This window comes from Bombina bombina, chromosome 3 (genome assembly GCF_027579735.1).
Source record: "Bombina bombina isolate aBomBom1 chromosome 3, aBomBom1.pri, whole genome shotgun sequence".
Lineage (NCBI taxonomy): Eukaryota > Metazoa > Chordata > Amphibia > Anura > Bombinatoridae > Bombina > Bombina bombina.
The window spans coordinates 1,215,162,812-1,215,183,866 of NC_069501.1; the positions used below are offsets into that span (position 1 = coordinate 1,215,162,812).

Consider the following 21,055-nt stretch of genomic DNA (forward strand, 5'->3'; position numbering starts at 1 on the left):
GATCAGTGGCATAAAGCAGCATATGTCACACTACTCCTCACACAGCAAGTGTGCATGTGCACATGGGAGAGATCAGTGGTATAAAGCAGCATATGTCACACTACTCCTCACACAGCAAGTGTGCATGTGCACATGGGAAAGATCAGTGGTATAAAGCAGCATATGTACATACTACTCCTCTCACAGCAAGTGTGCATGTGCACATGGGAAAGATCAGTGGCATAAAGCAGCATATGTACATACTACTCTTCTCACAGCTAGTGTGCATGTGCACATGGGAGAGATCAGTGGCATAAAGCAGCATATGTACATACTACTCTTCTCACAGCAAGTGTGCATGTGCACATAGGAAAGATCAGTGGCATAAAGCAGCATATGTACATACTACTCCTCACACAGCAAGTGTGCATGTGCACATGGGAAAGATCAGTGGTGTAAAGCAGCATATGTACATACTACTCCTCTCACAGCAAGGGTGCATGTGCACATAGGAAAGATCAGTGGCATAAAGCAGCATATGTACATACTACTCCTCTCACAGCTAGTGTGCATGTGCACATAGGAAAGATCAGTGGGATAAAGCAGCATATGTACATACTACTCCTCTCACAGCTAGTGTGCATGTGCACATGGGAGAGATCAGTAGCATAAAGCAGCATATGTACATACTACTCTTCTCACAGCAAGTGTGCATGTGCACATGGGAGAGATCAGTAGCGTAAAGCAGCATATGTACATACTACTCCTCTAACAGCAAGTGTGCATGTGCACATGGGAGAGATCAGTAGCGTAAAGCAGCATATGTACATACTACTCCTCTAACAGCAAGTGTGCATGTGCACATGGGAGAGATCAGTAGCGTAAAGCAGCATATGTACATACTACTTCTCACACAGCAAGTGTGTATGTGCACATGGGAGAGATCAGTGGCGTAAAGCAGCATATGTACATACTACTCCTCTCACAGCAAGTGTGCATGTGCACATGGGAAAGATCAGTGGCATAAAGCAGCATATGTACATGCTACTTCTCACACAGCAAGTGTGCATGTGCACATGGGAGAGATCAGTGGCGTAAAGCAGCATATGTACATACTACTCCTCTCACAGCAAGTGTGCATGTGCACATGGGAAAGATCAGTGGCATAAAGCAGCATATGTACATACTACTCCTCACACAGCAAGTGTGCATGTGCACATGGGAGAGATCAGTGGCGTAAAGCAGCATATGTACATACTACTTCTCACACAGCAAGGGTGCATGTGCACATGGGAGAGATCAGTGGCGTAAAGCAGCATATGTACATACTACTCCTCTCACAGCAAGTGTGCATGTGCACATGGGAAAGATCAGTGGCATAAAGCAGCATATGTACATACTACTCTTCTCACAGCAAGTGTGCATGTGCACATAGGAGAGATCAGTGGCATAAAGCAGCATATGTACCTACTACTTCGCACACAGCAAGTGTGCATGTGCACATGGGAGAGATCAGTGGCATAAAGCAGCATATGTGCATACTACTTCTCACACAGCAAGTGTGCATGTGCACATGGGAGAGATCAGTGGCGTAAAGCAGCATATGTACATACTACTCCTCTCATAGCAAGTGTGCATGTGCACATGGGAAAGATCAGTGGCATAAAGCAGCATATGTACATACTACTCTTCTCACAGCAAGTGTGCATGTGCACATAGGAGAGATCAGTGGCATAAAGCAGCATATGTACATACTACTCCTCTCACAGCAAGTGTGCATGTGCACATGGGAAAGATCAGTGGTGTAAAGCAGCATATGTACATACTACTCCTCTCACAGCAAGGGTGCATGTGCACATAGGAAAGATCAGTGGCATAAAGCAGCATATGTACATACTACTCCTCTCACAGCTAGTGTGCATGTGCACATAGGAAAGATCAGTGGGATAAAGCAGCATATGTGCATACTACTCCTCTCACAGCTAGTGTGCATGTGCACATAGGAAAGATCAGTGGCATAAAGCAGCATATGTACATACTACTCCTCTAACAGCAAGTGTGCATGTGCACATGGGAGAGATCAGTAGCGTAAAGCAGCATATGTACATACTACTCCTCTCACAGCAAGTGTGCATGTGCACATGGGAAAGATCAGTGGTGTAAAGCAGCATATGTACATACTACTTCTCACACAGCAAGTGTGCATGTGCACATGGTAGAGATCAGTGGCGTAAAGCAGCATATGTACATACTACTCCTCTCACAGCAAGGGTGCATGTGCACATAGGAAAGATCAGTGGCATAAAGCAGCATATGTACATACTACTCCTCTCACAGCTAGTGTGCATGTGCACATAGGAAAGATCAGTGGGATAAAGCAGCATATGTACATACTACTCCTCTAACAGCAAGTGTGCATGTGCACATGGGAGAGATCAGTAGCGTAAAGCAGCATATGTACATACTACTTCTCACACAGCAAGTGTGCATGTGCACATAGGAAAGATCAGTGGCATAAAGCAGCATATGTACATGCTACTTCTCACACAGCAAGTGTGCATGTGCACATGGGAGAGATCAGTGGCGTAAAGCAGCATATGTACATACTACTCCTCTCACAGCAAGTGTGCATGTGCACATAGGAAAGATCAGTGGCATAAAGCAGCATATGTACATGCTACTTCTCACACAGCAAGTGTGCATGTGCACATGGGAGAGATCAGTGGCGTAAAGCAGCATATGTACATACTACTCCTCTCACAGCAAGTGTGCATGTGCACATGGGAAAGATCAGTGGCATAAAGCAGCATATGTACATACTACTCCTCACACAGCAAGTGTGCATGCGCACATGGGAGAGATCAGTGGCGTAAAGCAGCATATGTACATACTACTTCTCACACAGCAAGGGTGCATGTGCACATGGGAGAGATCAGTGGCGTAAAGCAGCATATGTACATACTACTCCTCTCACAGCAAGTGTGCATGTGCACATAGGAGAGATCAGTGGCATAAAGCAGTATATGTACATACTACTTCTCACAGCAAGTGTGCATGTGCACATAGGAGAGATCAGTGGCATAAAGCAGCATATGTACATACTACTTCTCACACAGCAAGTGTGCATGTGCACATGGGAAAGATCAGTGGTGTAAAGCAGCATATGTACATACTACTCCTCTCACAGCAAGGGTGCATGTGCACATAGGAAAGATCAGTGGCATAAAGCAGCATATGTACATACTACTCCTCTCACAGCTAGTGTGCATGTGCACATAGGAAAGATCAGTGGGATAAAGCAGCATATGTGCATACTACTTCTCACACAGCAAGTGTGCATGTGCACATGGGAGAGATCAGTGGCATAAAGCAGCATATGTACATACTACTACATACTACTCCTCTCACAGCTAGTGTGCATGTGCACATAGGAAAGATCAGTGGCATTATGCATATGTACATACTACTTCTCACACAGCAAGTGTGCATGTGCACATGGGAGAGATCAGTGGGATAAAGCAGCATATGTACATATTACTTCTCACACAGCAAGTGTGCATGTGCACATAGGAAAGATCAGTGGCATAAAGCAGCATATGTACATACTACTCCTCACACAGCAAGTGTGCATGTGCACATAGGAAAGATCAGTGGCATAAAGCAGCATATGTACATACTACTCCTCTCACAGCAAGTGTGCATGTGCACATAGGAGAGATCAGTGGCATAAAGCAGCATATGTACATACTACTCCTCTCACAGCAAGTGTGCATGTGCACATGGGAAAGATCAGTGGCATAAAGCAGCATATGTACATACTACTCCTCTCACAGCAAGTGTGCATGTGCACATAGGAAAGATCAGTGGCATAAAGCAGCATATGTACATATTACTCATCACACAGCAAGTGTGCATGTGCACATGGGAGAGGTCAGTGGCATAAAGCAGCATATGTACATACTACTCCTCTCACAGCAAGTGTGCATGTGCACATAGGAGAGATCAGTGGCATAAAGCAGTATATGTACATACTACTTCTCACACAGCAAGTGTGCATGTGCACATGGTAGAGATCAGTGGCGTAAAGCAGCATATGTACATACTACTCTTCTCACAGCAAGTGTGCATGTGCACATAGGAGAGATCAGTGGCATAAAGCAGCATATGTACATACTACTTCTCACACAGCAAGTGTGCATGTGCACATGGTAGAGATCAGTGGCGTAAAGCAGCATATGTACATACTACTCTTCTCACAGCAAGTGTGCATGTGCACATGGGAGAAATCAGTGGCATAAAGCAGCATATGTGCATACTACTTCTCACACAGCAAGTGTGCATGTGCACATGGGAGAGATCAGTGGCATAAAGCAGCATATGTGCATACTACTTCTCACACAGCAAGTGTGCATGTGCACATAGGAAAGATCAGTGGCATAAAGCAGCATATGTACATACTACTTCTCACACAGCAAGTGTGCATGTGCACATGGTAGAGATCAGTGGCGTAAAGCAGCATATGTACATACTACTCCTCTCACAGCAAGTGTGCATGTGCACATGGGAAAGATCAGTGGCATAAAGCAGCATATGTACATACTACTCTTCTCACAGCAAGTGTGCATGTGCACATGGGAAAGATCAGTGGTGTAAAGCAGCATATGTACATACTACTCCTCTCACAGCAAGTGTGCATGTGCACATGGGAGAGATCAGTGGCGTAAAGCAGCATATGTACATACTACTCCTCTCACAGCTAGTGTGCATGTGCACATAGGAAAGATCAGTGGCATAAAGCAGCATATGTACATACTACTCCTCTCACAGCAAGTGTGCATGTGCACATGGGAAATATCAGTGGCATAAAGCAGCATATGTACATACTACTCCTCTCACAGCAAGTGTGCATGTGCACATAGGAAAGATCAGTGGCATAAAGCAGCATATGTACATACTACTTCTCACACAGCAAGTGTGCATGTGCACATAGGAAAGATCAGTGGCATAAAGCAGCATATGTACATACTACTCCTCACACAGCAAGTGTGCATGTGCACATAGGAAAGATCAGTGGCATAAAGCAGCATATGTACATACTACTCCTCTCACAGCAACGGTGCATGTGCACATGGGAGAGATCAGTGGCATAAAGCAGCATATGTACATACTACTTCTCACACAGCAAGTGTGCATGTGCACATAGGAAAGATCAGTGGCATAAAGCAGCATATGTACATACTACTCCTCCCACAGCAAGTGTGCATGTGCACATAGGAAAGATCAGTGGCATAAAGCAGCATATGTACATACTCCTCCTCCCACAGCAAGTGTGCATGTGCACATAGGAAAGATCAGTGGCATAAAGCAGCATATGTACATACTACTCCTCCCACAGCAAGTGTGCATGTGCACATAGGAAAGATCAGTGGTATAAAGCAGCATATGTACATATTACTTCTCACACAGCAAGTGTGCATGTGCACATAGGAAAGATCAGTGGTATAAAGCAGCATATGTACATACTACTTCTCACACAGCAAGTGTGCATGTGCACATAGGAAAGATCAGTGGTATAAAGCAGCATATGTACATACTACTCTTCTCACAGCAAGTGTGCATGTGCACATAGGAAAGATCAGTGGTATAAAGCAGCATATGTGCATACTACTTCTCACACAGCAAGTGTGCATGTGCACATAGGAAAGATCAGTGGTATAAAGCAGCATATGTACATACTACTCCTCTCACAGCAAGTGTGCATGTGCACATAGGAAAGATCAGTGGTATAAAGCAGCATATGTACATACTACTTCTCACACAGCAAGTGTGCATGTGCACATAGGAAAGATCAGTGGTATAAAGCAGCATATGTACATACTACTCTTCTCACAGCAAGTGTGCATGTGCACATAGGAAAGATCAGTGGTATAAAGCAGCATATGTGCATACTACTTCTCACACAGCAAGTGTGCATGTGCACATAGGAAAGATCAGTGGTATAAAGCAGCATATGTGCATACTACTTCTCACACAGCAAGTGTGCATGTGCACATAGGAAAGATCAGTGGTATAAAGCAGCATATGTACATACTACTTCTCACACAGCAAGTGTGCATGTGCACATATGAAAGATCAGTGGTATAAAGCAGCATATGTACATACTACTTCTCACACAGCAAGTGTGCATGTGCACATAGGAAAGATCAGTGGTATAAAGCAGCATATGTACATACTACTTCTCACACAGCAAGTGTGCATGTGCACATATGAAAGATCAGTGGTATAAAGCAGCATATGTACATACTACTTCTCACACAGCAAGTGTGCATGTGCACATAGGAAAGATCAGTGGTATAAAGCAGCATATGTACATACTACTCCTCTCACAGCAAGGGTGCATTTTTTTTTATAATGGGTAAAAGGTAAATGGTATATGACAAGTTGTTTAACTGGAAAGGGGATTTAAAGTGTATATACTGTACATGTCTTATGTGTATGGATGCATGCATATATGTGTATTTATTTGTGTGTATATATATATATATAATATAAACACATATATACACATGTATAAACATATATACACTTTGGAACCCTTTCTTGTCAAATACCTGAAAACATGAAAAAACATTTTTATTAAATATTAATAATATTTATGTGTTCTACATGTACATATTTCACATTCCAATGTTTTTCACATAGTTCTAAATATTTATTTCTATTTATATTTCTATATATAGCATATACCTGTATATATTCATATAGGTATAGATATATTGTAAAAAAAAATGAATCATATATATATATACAGTATATATATAGAGAGAGAGAGAGAAATAAATACTTACAAATAAAAAGAACAGTTTCTTCTATGTGAAGAACATTGGAATTTAAAAAATGAATAACTACCTTCAGGTAAGCGCTGTAGGTCTAGCAAGCAGCCGGGTTAGTGTGCAAGCGGTAAGTGTTAGGTTTTTTCAGTTTGTACGATCCATTTAAAGTCTCTGGTGAAAAGAAGTTAACGCGGTTAAGATATCCGAAGTCCTTAAGTTAGCACGTTAGATTTTGCTTGCATGCCAAACCATTTACTTTCAACTGTTAATACACACGCTAACCCACGTGCGTTACAGGTTTACTTCTGGCGGTATTTGCGCAAAATCACTACCACTTATAATCTGGCCCACAATTAACTTTTAAAATAGCTCATGAAAAACTTTTCAGTTTACAAACTAGTCAAAACTTATGTTTTGAGCTAGCCACGTAACGGCAATACTTTTTAAAAAAAAAAATTTATTACATCCATTAACCTTTTTTTTTTCTCAGTTTACATAAAATTTTACATTGAAGTCTATTAGGTTTAAAGTTACATAATGCCCTTTAAAACTAATATTACAAAATAGGAAAACAAATTAAATATATAAAGCCATATATACGCTATAACATTTTCATAATCTTAAAAAAATAATATTTCCCTTTAATATTTTTTTTTTTTTTTTTTTTCAAAGCTTTATTAAGGAATAAACAAGAAAGGAAATAGTGCATACAGCAAAAAAGATAAAAAAAAAAAAACTGAGATGCAGAAATTTTAGGTACAATGTTCACAGTGCCCTTTAATATTTTTTATATAAAAATTTTTTAAAAATATGAATATAAAATATATGAAATAATAAAATTGTATACTGTATATTGAATTAAGATAATTGATAGATGTGTATGAAAGATATTGGATACATTAGTGAAGAATTAAATATTCACTGTACATAGGAATGTGACAGATGTAAATTAAATAGTGTACTAAATAATTTCTAAATATATTTGCCTGTCTGTCTCAGCTCAGTTGATCACAGGTGAACGTGGCATGTGTAAAACAAGTATTTTATCACATCAGGTTACAGTTGCTAAGCAACCTTTCCTTAGAAGCAGATTTTCATCTAAATTTTTATCTAAAATTGACAAATTTATAAATGCAAATGAAGAACCCTACCTTAACCCCTGACAACATTTTCAAGCTTTTTAAACAGAATAAGATGTTTACCTAAAGCAAAATGGAACCTGCAAGTACTTTATATTAGAGCCAGATTTAGCTCCAAATTAACAACGAAAACTCAACCTAGTTACATAGGTAAGAACTGTACTGTGGTGACTGTATATTAAAGGGATATAAATGTAATACTCATATGCTGCTAAATCACTTGCAAGTAATGTGCAGGATAACTGTAAAAAGCTGTAAGTGTCCATTTTTAAAAAAAATATAAACACTAAAAGTTTTCAAACTGCCACTGCTTTGTCCCTGTATGTCCCTGGTGATGATCTTGGAGCTTCCATGAGCACTGATTGGTGGGTACATTGTGTGCACTAGGCTGCCTATCAATCAAGTTAGCTCTTAAAGGAACATAAAACCCAGACATTTTCTTTCATGATTCAGATAGAGCATACAATTTTGAACAATATTCTAATTAACTTCTATTATCTAATTTGCTTTGTTTTCTTGGTAAAAAAAAAAAAGCATACTAGGTAGGCTCAGGAGCTGGGTGGCTGCACATATATGCCTTTTGTGATTGGCATACTGGTGTATTCAGCTAGCACCAATAAAGGATAACAAGAGAATGAAACAAAATTGATAAAAGAAGTAAATTGTAAAGTTATTTAAAATTGTATTCTTTATCTGAATCATGAAAGAAAAAAATTGGGGTTGATGTTGCTTTAAGCAGACTTAACAATAAACTGCTAAGTAGGTGCTCAGCTCACATGGGGAATTTTTGAGGTGCCAAGCTAGTGTTAAAGAAAAGCTCAATAATGCTTTTTTTAGTGTCTTGCAATAGCATGCTAAGGATGTACAGCACAAGTATACTACTGATTTTCATCTCTCATTTAAGTAGCCAATTGCTATATTTTCATGAGACTCAACACTTTAAAACACACACACACCAATAAATATCTACAGCAAAAGAGCTCAATGAATTTTCTTGAAGTTTTTATTAAGGTTTCTTGTATTCATCCCTAGCAATATATACAATTTTTCTGTGTTAAACTTGCTTCATTCCCTGTTTTTAACCTCTTAATGACACAATGCTTGGTAGCCTTCTATAACAGCCAATCTGTTCATCATTTTTAGCTGCACTGTCATATAGTGATCAGTCTGTTTTTGTGCAAAAAAATTTCCCTTCCAGCAAGGTAACTGTAAATTGGTATCTAAGCAACATACACTCATTTTTTTTTTTTTCTTTTCTTTCTTCAATGCAATGAGAGGAGACACGTATTTCTTTCTGGTTGTAAATAAATCTCTAAATTTGCTCTAGGGCTCATGCCATACGTAAAACAGATTGTGTTTATAAAATGGGGCAGGCAGAGTTAAGCGTTGCCATTTGTGTCTGCGGTGAGCAACTTTGTATAAGTTCTTGGATTTCACATGGAAATGTGTTCCTGGCAATGTATTTTTTTTTTTTTTTTTTCAGGGTTTTTTTTTTTTTTTTTTTTTCTTGAACCTCAAATTGAGAATTATATTTCTGTATAAAACTTGGCACTGACATCACAAGGCTGCTTGAAGTCATATTTTATACTGATCACAACATTTCAGAATGCACATGAAAATATCAACGATTTAGCCCAAGATTCCTGCCTCTTCACAAAGAACTGTATTATTGAACTGTGATGAAAAACACAATCTGCATTTGATTAGACGATAGGGACATCCATTCCTTACATCTTGTATTTTTTTCCATCTTGTTGGAGATGACATCTTCTTGTATTTTCTTTCACTTCCTACTATTTTTCTGAATTGTGAAAATATAACACAAAGGATTCTGTAAAGGTTAGAATATTTACTCAATACCATATTGGTTTTTAATGTATTTTCTTCCAGATAGCTTGTGTCCAATAAAACAGTCTCCTTAATTTCTGATTATTTTGAATACTACAATCTTGCGTAATTATTATTATTGTTATTATTAAAGGAAAAGTAACATATAAATTAAAGGGATACTAAACCCAAATTTTGTATTTAATGATTCAGATAGATTATGCAATATTAACACACCTGGGTGCTTAGCTGTTTTAAAGGGACACTGAACCCATATTTTTTCTTTTGTGATTCAGATAGAGCATGAAATTTTAAGCAACTTTCTAATTTACTCCTATTATCAAATTTTCTTTGTTCTCTTGCTCACAAAGAAAAAATGTGGGTTCAGTGTCCCTTTAAGTTTTTTTTTTTTTTTTTTCAGAGCTCCAAGACTTACACTGTTGGAAAGGTTAGGCGATTACCTTTCCAACGGTGGGTCTTGGGGGTCTGTAGCACTGAAAGGGTTAAGCAACTTTCTAATTTACTCCTATTATCAATTTTTCGTTGTTCTCTTTATTTAAAAAGCAGGAATGTAAAGCTTAGGAGCCAGCCCATTTTTGGTTCAGAACCTGGGCTATTCTTGCTTATTGGTGGCTAAATGTAGCCACTAATCAGCAAGCGCTATCCAGTGTGCTGAACCTAAAATGGGCTGGCTCCTAAGCTTTACATTCCTGCTTTTTTTTAACCCCTTAACGACCAAAGACGTACGCCACACGTCCTCAAAAAAATACAGTTAAAGTGAATGTAAACTCAGCCTTCGTTCTAAACAGCAGTCTGTCAAATACCAATAAAAAACCTGAGTTTCATTCATCAATTTTAAATTTTCGAAATGTATACCTTTATTTTCCCTAAATTTATACCAATTTGCGGCTAAACCGTCCTCCGCCCGGCATTCGCGCTCTGTTGCTCATCTTTTTGATTGATTTCTCAATAGCCAATAACGGCTCTAACCACAGGGGGACCCACCCTCTTCTCATTACGTAATATGTCCTTATTGCGCATGCGTTCGTCTTTGGTGCCTATAATTGACAATGTAAAATTGTCACGGGAGCGCGCAGTGCCTATACGTAAACAGCGGGTGGGACCGCTGTTTACGTAATTTGGTTGAAAATGAGGAAGCAATGAGTGGGAGGAGCGGGTAAGCGAATGAGCGAGATGCAAGATATAAAATAAACAATAAAATACACTTTTTATTATAAATTTATAGCGGCGGTACATTTAATATCAGTAATGACTACAAAACTAGATAACACAAAAGGTAAAAATTGACATTCACTTTAATGACCAAGGACGTGTGGCGTACGTCCTTGGTCTGGAAAGCAGCTGGAAGCGATCCTGCTCGCTTCCAGCTTCTTTCCGGTTATTGCAGTGATGCCTCGATATCGAGGCATCCTGCAATAACCCCCCTTGGCCATCCGATGCAGAGAGAGCCACTCTGTGGCCCTCTCTGCACCGGACATCGGTGGCCGGTATCGTTGGTGGGTGGGAGCAAGTCTGGGAGGCGGGTGGGCGGCCATCGATGTGCCGGGGGCGGGACAGACGGGAAAGCGCGCGCGCACGGGGAGCGGCAGGCACGTGCACGGGGCAGGAGCGGGAGGGAACCTCTACACTGCAGAAAAAAAAGTTAATAAACGTTAAAAAAAAACAAATATTTAAAAAAAATAAATGATCATCTAAGGGTTCTGGAAGGGGTGGGGGGTTGGTCTTGGGGGGGAAGCTACACTACAGAAAAGGGCAATAAAAAACAAACAAACATACTTTTTGTTACTAAACTGGGTACTGGCAGACAGCTGCCAGTACCCAAGATGGCATCCATTAAGGCAGAGGGGGAGGGTTAGAAAGCTGTTTGGTGGGGGATCAGTGAGGTTGGGGGCTAAGGGGGGATCCTACACAGCAGCATATGTAAATATGCTAAAATAAAATATAAAAAAAGCCCAAATATAGCTTTTATTTTAGTACTGGCAGAGTTTCTGCCAGTACTTAAGATGGCGGGGACAATTGTGGGGTGGGGGAGGGAAGAGAGCTGTTTGGGAGGGATCAGGGGGTCTGATGTTTTAGGTGGGAGGCTGAGCTCTACACTAAAGCTAAAATTAACCCTGCAAGCTCCCTACAAGCTACATAATTAACCCCATCACTGCTAGCCATAATACACGTGTGATGCGCAGCGGCATTTGGCTGCCTTCTAATTACCACAAAGCAACGCCAAAGCCATATATGTCTGCTATTTCTGAACAAAGGAGATCCCAGAGAAGCATTTACAACCATTTGTGCCATAATTGCACAAGCTGTTTGTAAATGATTTCAGTGAGAAACCTAAAATTGTGAAAAAGTTAACGTTTTTTTTAATTTGATCGCATTTGGGGGTGAAATGGTGGCGTGAAATATACCAAAATTGGCCTAGATCAATACTTGGGGTTGTCTACTACACTACACTAAAACTAAAATTACCCCTAAAAGCTCCCTACATGCTCCCTAATTAACCCCTTCACTGCTGGGCATAATACACATGTAGTGCGCAGTGGCATTTAGCAGCCTTCTAATTACCAAAAAGCAACGCCAAAGCCATATATGTCTGCTATTTCTGAACAAAGGGGATCCCAGAGAAGAATTTACAATAATTTAAGCCATAATTGCACAAGCTGTTTGTAAATAATTTCAGTGAGAAACCAAAAGTTTGTGAAAAAAATAGTGAAAAAGTGAACAATTTTTTGTATTTAATCGCATTTGGCGGTGAAATAGTGGCGTGAAATATACCAAAATGGGCCTAGATCAATACTTTGGGATGTCTACTTAAAAAAAATATATAGATGTCAATGGATATTCAGAGATTCCTGAAAGATATTAGTGTTCTAATGTAACTAGCGCTAATTTTGAAAAATAATGGTTTGGAAATAGCAAAGTGCTACTTGTATTTATGGCCCTATAACTTACAAAAAAAGCAAAGAAGATGTAAACATTGGGTATTTCTAAACTCAGGACAAAATTTAGAAACTATTTAGCATGGGTGTTTTTTGGTGGTTGTAGATGTGTAACAGATTTTGGGGGTCAAAGTTAGAAAAAGTGTGTTTTTTTTAATTTTTTCCTCATATTTTATAAAAATTTTTATAGTAAATTATAAGATATGATAAAAATAATGGTATTTTTAGAAAGTCCATTTAATGGCGAGAAAAACGGTATATAATATGTGTGGGTACAGTAAATGAGTAAGAGGAAAATTACAGCTAAACACAAACACTGCAGAAATGTAAAAATAGCCTTGGTCCCAAACGGACAAAAAATGGAAAAGTGCTGTGGTCATTAAGGGGTTAAATAAAGATAAGACCGAAGAAAAATTGATAATAGGCGTAAATAAGAAAGTTGCTTGAAACAGAATAATGAAAGAAAAAAATTGGGTTTAGGACCCCTATAAGCTTTTTTGATACGGATGGAGCATGCCGTTTTAAACAACTTTCCAATTTACTTCTATTATCTAATTAGCGTTGTTTTCTTGGTATCCTTTGTTGAAAAGCATACCCAGGTAGGCTTAGGAGCAACAATGTACTACTAGGAGCAAGCTACTAATTGGTAGCTACACATATATGCCACTTGTCATTGGCTCACCCAATGTGTTCAGCTATCTCCCATTAACAAATGACTGCTCCTTCGACAAAGGATACCAAGCGAATGAACAAAATTCTAAGAAGACATAAGTATCCAAAAGCACCAGCTGCTATGAATTTGCAAAATAATAGTTTTCCCATCAGTGTTCCATGATTTTTTCAGTTTAAGAATTTTAGAGAAGCTGATTGGTGCCACTGCCTACAAAGAGTGCATGTACTTAAGTGATAGGTGCGTGCACTGTACATGACAGGTTTGAGACTGGCATAAGGGACGTGTAATCTCAAACTAAAATTGACACAGAAGCAGATAATAAATATTTTTTTAGAAAGATTGTACATGTGCCAAAAAAAAATAATTTTCATAAATATTGTTAATATTCTTTTCAGCACTAATTGAGATTTGGTTCTATGCAATATAATATTTGTATTATCCTAATTAGAATACAGATACAGTATGTACAGTACAGCACAGTATAATGCTACTGCCATTTGAAAGACTCATATTGTAAAGTGTGTCTTATATTATACCTAGCTTTATAAGCTGAACCAAAGACATAAACAGATCATTATCATATACAGAAGCTTGTTTGCACATATGAAATCTGAGACAAGCAACTCTTCAGCAAAGAGAAATCACACAAAATTGCCTTGTACAGTTTTTTGTTACCTTTGTTATTATTAGAAGCTATTGCTTTATTGGTGATAGCAGGCAGAACCTTAAAAGCACAGTATATGTATATTTGATGTAAGTTTTAATTACCAAATGAAACATATTGATAAAAAAAACATACAGTGCCTAACAAGCTGAAATGCATATTTGCTCAGAAATTCGTTGACTAGTAAGTGCAGGTGTCTCATCACACAGTAAGTTTTTACCTTACCTTGGCTCTCACCCTCTACCAGGCTTTCTGCATCATATTCCTGGCACACAGCAGACAAGCCTTAGCCCTTGGAATCTTAACCCTGGTGTACAGCAGCCTAGCCCTGGGTCTTTGTAGCTTAAGCATGGAATACAACAGCCTAACTTCTGGCTCTTTGTAACTTAAACTTTGGGTAGAACTACCAATTTCAAAGCTTGTATCACTAATACTAGTAATTCATTCTATGTTAGCTTCTATGTAACTTAACCCTGGCATAGAGCAGCCTAGCCTTGGCTCTCAGCATCCTTACCCTGGTATACAGAAGCCTAGCCCTGGCTTTAAACATCCTAACCCTGTCAAACAACAGCCTAGCCTTGGCTCTCAGCATCCTAACCCTGGCATACAGCAGCCAAGCCTTAGTTTTCTTTTTCCTAAGCCTGGCATGCAGCCACCCTAGCTATAGCTCTCTTACATGATAACCCTGGTATATGGAAGCCTAACCCTGGCATACAGCCGCCAAACCTTAGCTTTCTGTTTCCCAACACTGGCATGCAGCCATCCTAGCAATAGCTCTCTTACATCCTAGCACTGGCATACAGCAGCCTACTCTTGTGTTTTGGCATCCTAACTCTGATGCTCATCATTCTAAACCTGACACTCATAATCCAAAACACATTATCCTATACCTGATACTCATCATGCTAATCCTGATACTCATTATCCTAAACCTGATACTTAATATTATAATCCTTATACTCCATCTTATCCCTGATACTCCTTACCTAATGCTGATATTCTTCATCCTAACTCTGACCAGCCTAACTCTGAAACTCATCATCTAACCCTGACATTCCTCATCCAAACTCACACAATCATCATCCTAAACCTGATACTTATGATCCTAGCCATGGCATTTATCATCCTAACTCTTACACTTATTATTCTACCTCGGACACTCTTCATCCTAACCCTGACACTCATCATCCTAACCCTGATATTTATTATCCTAACCCTGATATTCATTATCCTAACCCTGACATTCATCATCCTAACCCTTACTCTAATTATCCTACCCCTGACACTTGTCATCCTAATCCAGACACTAGTCATCCTAACCTTGACACTCTTCATGCTAACCTTGATATTCATCATCCTAAACTTGATAGTCCTAATCCTGATACTCTTCATCCTAACCCTCACACTCATCATCCTAACTGTGACACTCCTCACCCTAAAACTGATATCATCATCATAACCCTGCTAATTCATTATCCTAACCCTGACAGTCTTCATCCTACCCCTAATACTTTTCATCCTACCCCTGATACTCTTCATCCTACCCCGGATACTCTTCATACTATCCCTGACATTCATCATCCTAACCCTGATATTCATTATCCTAACCCTGACATTCATCATCCTAACTGTGACACTACTCATCCTGAACCTTATACTCATCATCCTAAACCTGAAATTACATATTATAACTCTTTATCCCAACACTGATCATCCTAACTCCTCACCCTACTCATCATCATAACCTTAATAACTCATTATCCTAACCATGACACTCTTCATCCTACCCCGGACACTCTTCATCCTAACCCTGATACTCATCATCATAACCCTGATAATTCATTATCCTAATCCTGACAATCTTCATTCTACCCTGGATACTCATCATCCTAATCCTAATACTCCTTATCATAACCCTGATACTCTTCATCCTAATTCTGACCATCCTGTGACACTCCTCACCCTAAACCTGATACTCATCATCATAATTCTGATAGCTCACTATCCTAACCCTGACACTATTCATCCTAACCCTAACACTCTTCATCCTAAACCTGACACTTCATCCTACCCCTGATGCTCTTTATCCTATCCCAATCCTCAACCTCCTAAACCTGACACTCTTCATCCTACCCTGGGTACTAATTATCCTAACCCTGGATACTCATCTTCATAACCCTGATAACTTATTATCCTAACCCTTTCACTCTTCATCCTAACCCTAACACTCTTCATCCTAAACCTAACACTCCTCATCCTAACCCTGACATTCATCATCCTAAACTTTATAGTCCTTATCCTAACACTAATACTCATCATCCTAACCCTGTCCATGATCGTCCTAACTGTGACACTTCTCACCCTAAACCTGATACTCATCATCATAACCCTGATAATTTATTATCCTAACCATGACAGTCTTCATCCTACCCCTGATACTCTTCATACTACCCCAGATACTCTTCATCCTACCCCGGATGCTATTCATCCTAACCCTGACACTCTTCATCCTACCCCTGATACTCATCATCCTAACCATGATACTCTTCATCCTCCCCGGATCCTCTACATTCTAACCCTGACACTCTTCATTCTAACCCTGATACTCATCATTCTAATCCTGATATTCATTATCCTAACACTGTGACACTCCTCATCCTAAACCTAATACTCATCATCCTAACCCTGACACTCTTCATCCTAAACCTGACACTTCATCCTACCCCTGATGCTCTTTATCCTATACCAGATCCCTATCCTCCTAACCCTGACACTCTTCATCCTACCCTGGGTACTCATCTTCATAACCCTGATAACTCATTATCCTAACCCTGACACTCTTCATCCTAACCCTAGCACTCTTCATCCTAACCCTAACACTCTTCATCTTAACCCTAACACTCTTCATCCTAAACCTAACACACTTCATCCTAACCTTGACATTCATCATCCTAAACTTGATAGTCCTTATCCTAATCCTGATACTCATCATCCTAACCCTGACCATGATCATCCTAACTGTGACTCTCCTCATCCTAAACCTGATACTCATCATCATAACCCTGATAATTAATTATCCTAACCCAGATACTCTTCATCCTATCCTGGATACTCTTCATCCTACCCCGGATACTCTTCATCCTACCCCCGGATACTCTTCATCCTACCTCAGATACTCATCATCCTAACCATGATACTCTTCATCCTACGCCTGATGCTCTTTATCCTAACCCTGACATTCTTCATCTTAACCCTGACATTCTTCATCCTAACCCTGATACTCATCATCCTAACCCTGATATTCATTATCCTAAACCTGACATTCATCATCCTAACTGTGACACTGCTCATCCTAAACCTAATACTCATCATTCTAACCCGTATACTCCATATTATAACCCTGATACTCTTTATCCCAACACTGATCATCCTAACTGTGGCACTCCTCACCCTACTCATCATCATAACCTTAATAACTCGTTATCCTAACCCTGAATCCCTTCATCCTAAACCTGATACTGTTCATTCTACCCCGGATACTCATCATCCTAACCATAACAATCATCATCCTAACCCTGATATTCATTATCCTAACCCTGACATTGATCATCCTGTGACACTCCTCATTCTAAACCTAATACTTATCATCCTAATCCTGATAACACATCAACCTAACCCTGATACACTTCCTACTAAACCTAATACTCATCATCCTAAAACTCACACTTTTTCATACTAGCCCTGACATCCTTCATCCTAACGCTGTTACTCATCAACCTAAACCTGATATTTACCACCCTTTTCCTGGTTCTTAGCATTATAATCCTGACTCTCAACATCCTAGTCCTGCTTCTTGGTATTCTAGTTGTGCCTCTTACCATCTACGTCTGGCTTTTAGCAGCCTAGTCTTGACTCTCAGCCCTGGCTCTCAGCACCTTAAATAGACATTAAACTGACTGTAATGATTAAAGTAGTTAATGCAATGCCTTGACTAACAATCATTAAAATGCTCGACAATTTTAACTACTTTGTAGCTTTGTAGATGACTTGTTACACCAGCTGCACAGTTTAAAATGTATGGGAAATGGCTCATTTTGATATATTTTTGTTTATGAAATACTTGTCTATGCTAATTGAAACAACAACCCAATGAAATGGGATAAGCTTTCAAGGAGAGCAGACCTCATTAGTGTATCTCTCTATATTTACACAAATCCCTCCATATCTTATCTCTTTATATACAGTGAGACCAATATTTATAGAGAACAATTGAAAATTAACATTTTAAGTATCTCTCTGTCCATCCAATCACTGGGAGTGTGATTTCTACAGCACTTTCTTGGTTACATACATTTTCTAAAACCAGTACAATTTAATATACTCCAGCAGGTAAATGGATCAAAGGGAACATCCACGACAGCAGCCGCTCAAGTCCCACGCTGACTGAAAACGCCACCGGAAGTTCAGGGGAAGAGCAAAGGTGTGAAGCCCAGAGGGTGCACGCCGAAACTACAGCGGGTTCCGCCGCAGGAAAACAGCGCAAAAGGAAAAAAAAAAAATCAGCTGCACACTGCGGTTAAAAAGTAAAAAAGGAAATTTTAATGGTATGCCTTAAAAACAAGGTACACCGAGGCTAGCAGGATGAACATCCTAACATGTTTCGTGCCTACACTCGGCACTTAATCATAGGGCTATGATTAAGTGCCGAGTGTAGGCACGAAACATGTTAGGATGTTCATCCTGCTAGCCTCAGTGTACCTTGTTTTAAGGCATACCATTAAAATTTACTTTTTTACTTTTTAACCGCAGTGTGCAGCTGATTTTCTTTTTCCTTTTGGATCAAAGCGAACACTTTAAAGGAGAGAGAAAATCTAAGTACACTATAGCTGCACACTTTGTCCTAGTAAGAGTTGCATCAGTAGCGCATGTGCAATATCCCCTTGACAACACATTTCTATATAACAACGTGGCACCGGCAGTACAGACTCTGATTGGCTGTGTTGCTAAGTGCTTGAAAAAAATTTAGTTCTATAATGTACTATAGATTCTATAAAGTAATGGTTGCTGTCATGTTCAAAATAGTTTTCTATTTATCTCTGTCTTCTGTGGAGAACAATTAGGGAAAGATATAGACAGCTCTGCTGTGGTGCTCTTTGCCACTTCCTGTTAGCAGGAGGATAACATCCCACAAGTAAAGGATGAATCCGTGGACTCGTCGTACCATAGAAGAAATTAATTTATCAGGTAAGCATAAATTTACTTTTGCGCATACCTACATTGTTGTCACGGCCAAGTTTTTTTTTGTGGCTTGGGTCACGGGTGTAGGCTGAGCAGGCATCCAAGAGCTGAAAGCAGGGCATTCGGGAGCCAGGACATCTGATGGTAAGTAAAGGGGCTTCTTCAAGGTTTCTTCTTTGTTCGCGATCACCAACTCGCGGTCCCCCTGTTGTGTTACAGGCATGCAGGGGCAAGTTAAGAAGATTCATCTGGTAAAGATCCCCTGCAGGCCGTGCATCGGGTTGCGCAGACCCCCCCCCGGGCCCCAAGGGTAAGCCGCACCCCCGGGTCCGTGATTGCAGCGGCAAAGGCTCCCTCTGAGCTGTCGGTGGGATTTTCTGCATAAGTTGAAGGAGATCCTGTTCCGATGGAGCCCTGGCTATTAGTCGCTGAAATAATGCTTCTACTTTAAACATTGCCCGGTCTAGTGTTGTTATGTCGTTCCTCGTGTCTGTTGCAATGGTCGCCATTCTCCTTTTCAGTGGTCTAGTATATGCTATAGGCAGTCTCTGCCAGGAAAGTCCAAGAAATGCTGAAATAAGATCAGAGTAGTTGGATGGGTTTATCCTTAGTTCGGTTCTGGTTGAACACCCCATGTATCCGGGGGGGAGGGGGAACGCTGCCTGTGTGATCACCGCCAGTACAGGCCACAATTGTCCATTGTAAAATTACAGAAAAGGGGGGGGGAATAAATAATGAAAGTATATTACAAAGTTTTTTTAACTACACGTAATTAAACATTTTATATAACAATCTCATACTGTTTAATATCCCTTTAACGTTTCTAGAAATTAGAAATTTAATATTATGAAATGTAAGGACCATTTAACTGTTGCTGGGCAACATGTTCCATTTGCCTTTAATGTTTGTTTCTTGAGTGTTCCTTTGCTTTCATTAGCACTAAACATGATTTTTTTTTTGCTTGGTTTCCCTGAAAGATTAATTAGATTTGTCCACATTCATAACACATTAAACAAGACCATAGAAAGACATCCAATACATGAAGGGATTGATAAGAGCACTAAAACCCTCTTCTGGATGTAATCTAGTAACTTTGCCATGGAAACTACTGACCTAGTTTTTATCTAATAATGCAATACAACTAACAGAAGGAATAAAATAATAATCATCTAGGAAACTTTCTATGATCAACCGTGTAAAAGATTGACAGATAGATAGATGACAGATGGATGATAGATAGATAGATGACAGATGGATGGATGATAGATAGATAGATAGATAGATAGATAGATAGATAGATAGATAGATAGAAAGATAAAAGATAGATAGATAGATAGATAGATAGATAGATATTAAAGATAGATAGATTGATAGATGACAGATAGATCGATGGGTGATAGATGAATAGATGGATGATGGATAGATATTGATGATGATAGATCGATAGATGGATGATTGATAGATATTGATAATGATAGATTGATAGATGGATGATTGATAGATATTGATAATGATAGATTGATAGATGGATGATTGATTGATAAAAAGAGGGAGAAAGGGAGGGAGGGACAGACAAATTATACTTGCTTTTGAAAGGGCATTCTAGTAAAACTGACATGCTTAACATTGTATTTCAGTTTAGAACAGAAAACAGTTCCAAAAAACATGCAGTAACAAAGATGCTTCTAGTAAATGTTATCATGGTTTCAGTGATAGCTTTTGCAGAACATGGAGTATGTGGTACA

The 21,055-nt window shown here is 39.4% G+C and overlaps 1 protein-coding gene across 3 annotated transcripts in view; it reads left to right on the top strand.

The window, feature by feature from the left end:
• TENM4 (teneurin transmembrane protein 4) overlaps positions 1-21,055 on the top strand; it is a 953,133-nt gene that overhangs the window by 237,877 nt on the left and 694,201 nt on the right. Inside the window, exon 4 of one of the 3 annotated variants that reach the window (XM_053708674.1) lies at positions 19,553-19,581. The exons of the other annotated variants lie outside the window; for them this stretch is intronic. Within the exon in view, the coding sequence (XP_053564649.1) occupies positions 19,553-19,581 (29 nt within the window). The remainder of the gene's footprint in view (positions 1-19,552; positions 19,582-21,055) is intronic. 3 annotated transcript variants of the gene reach the window in all.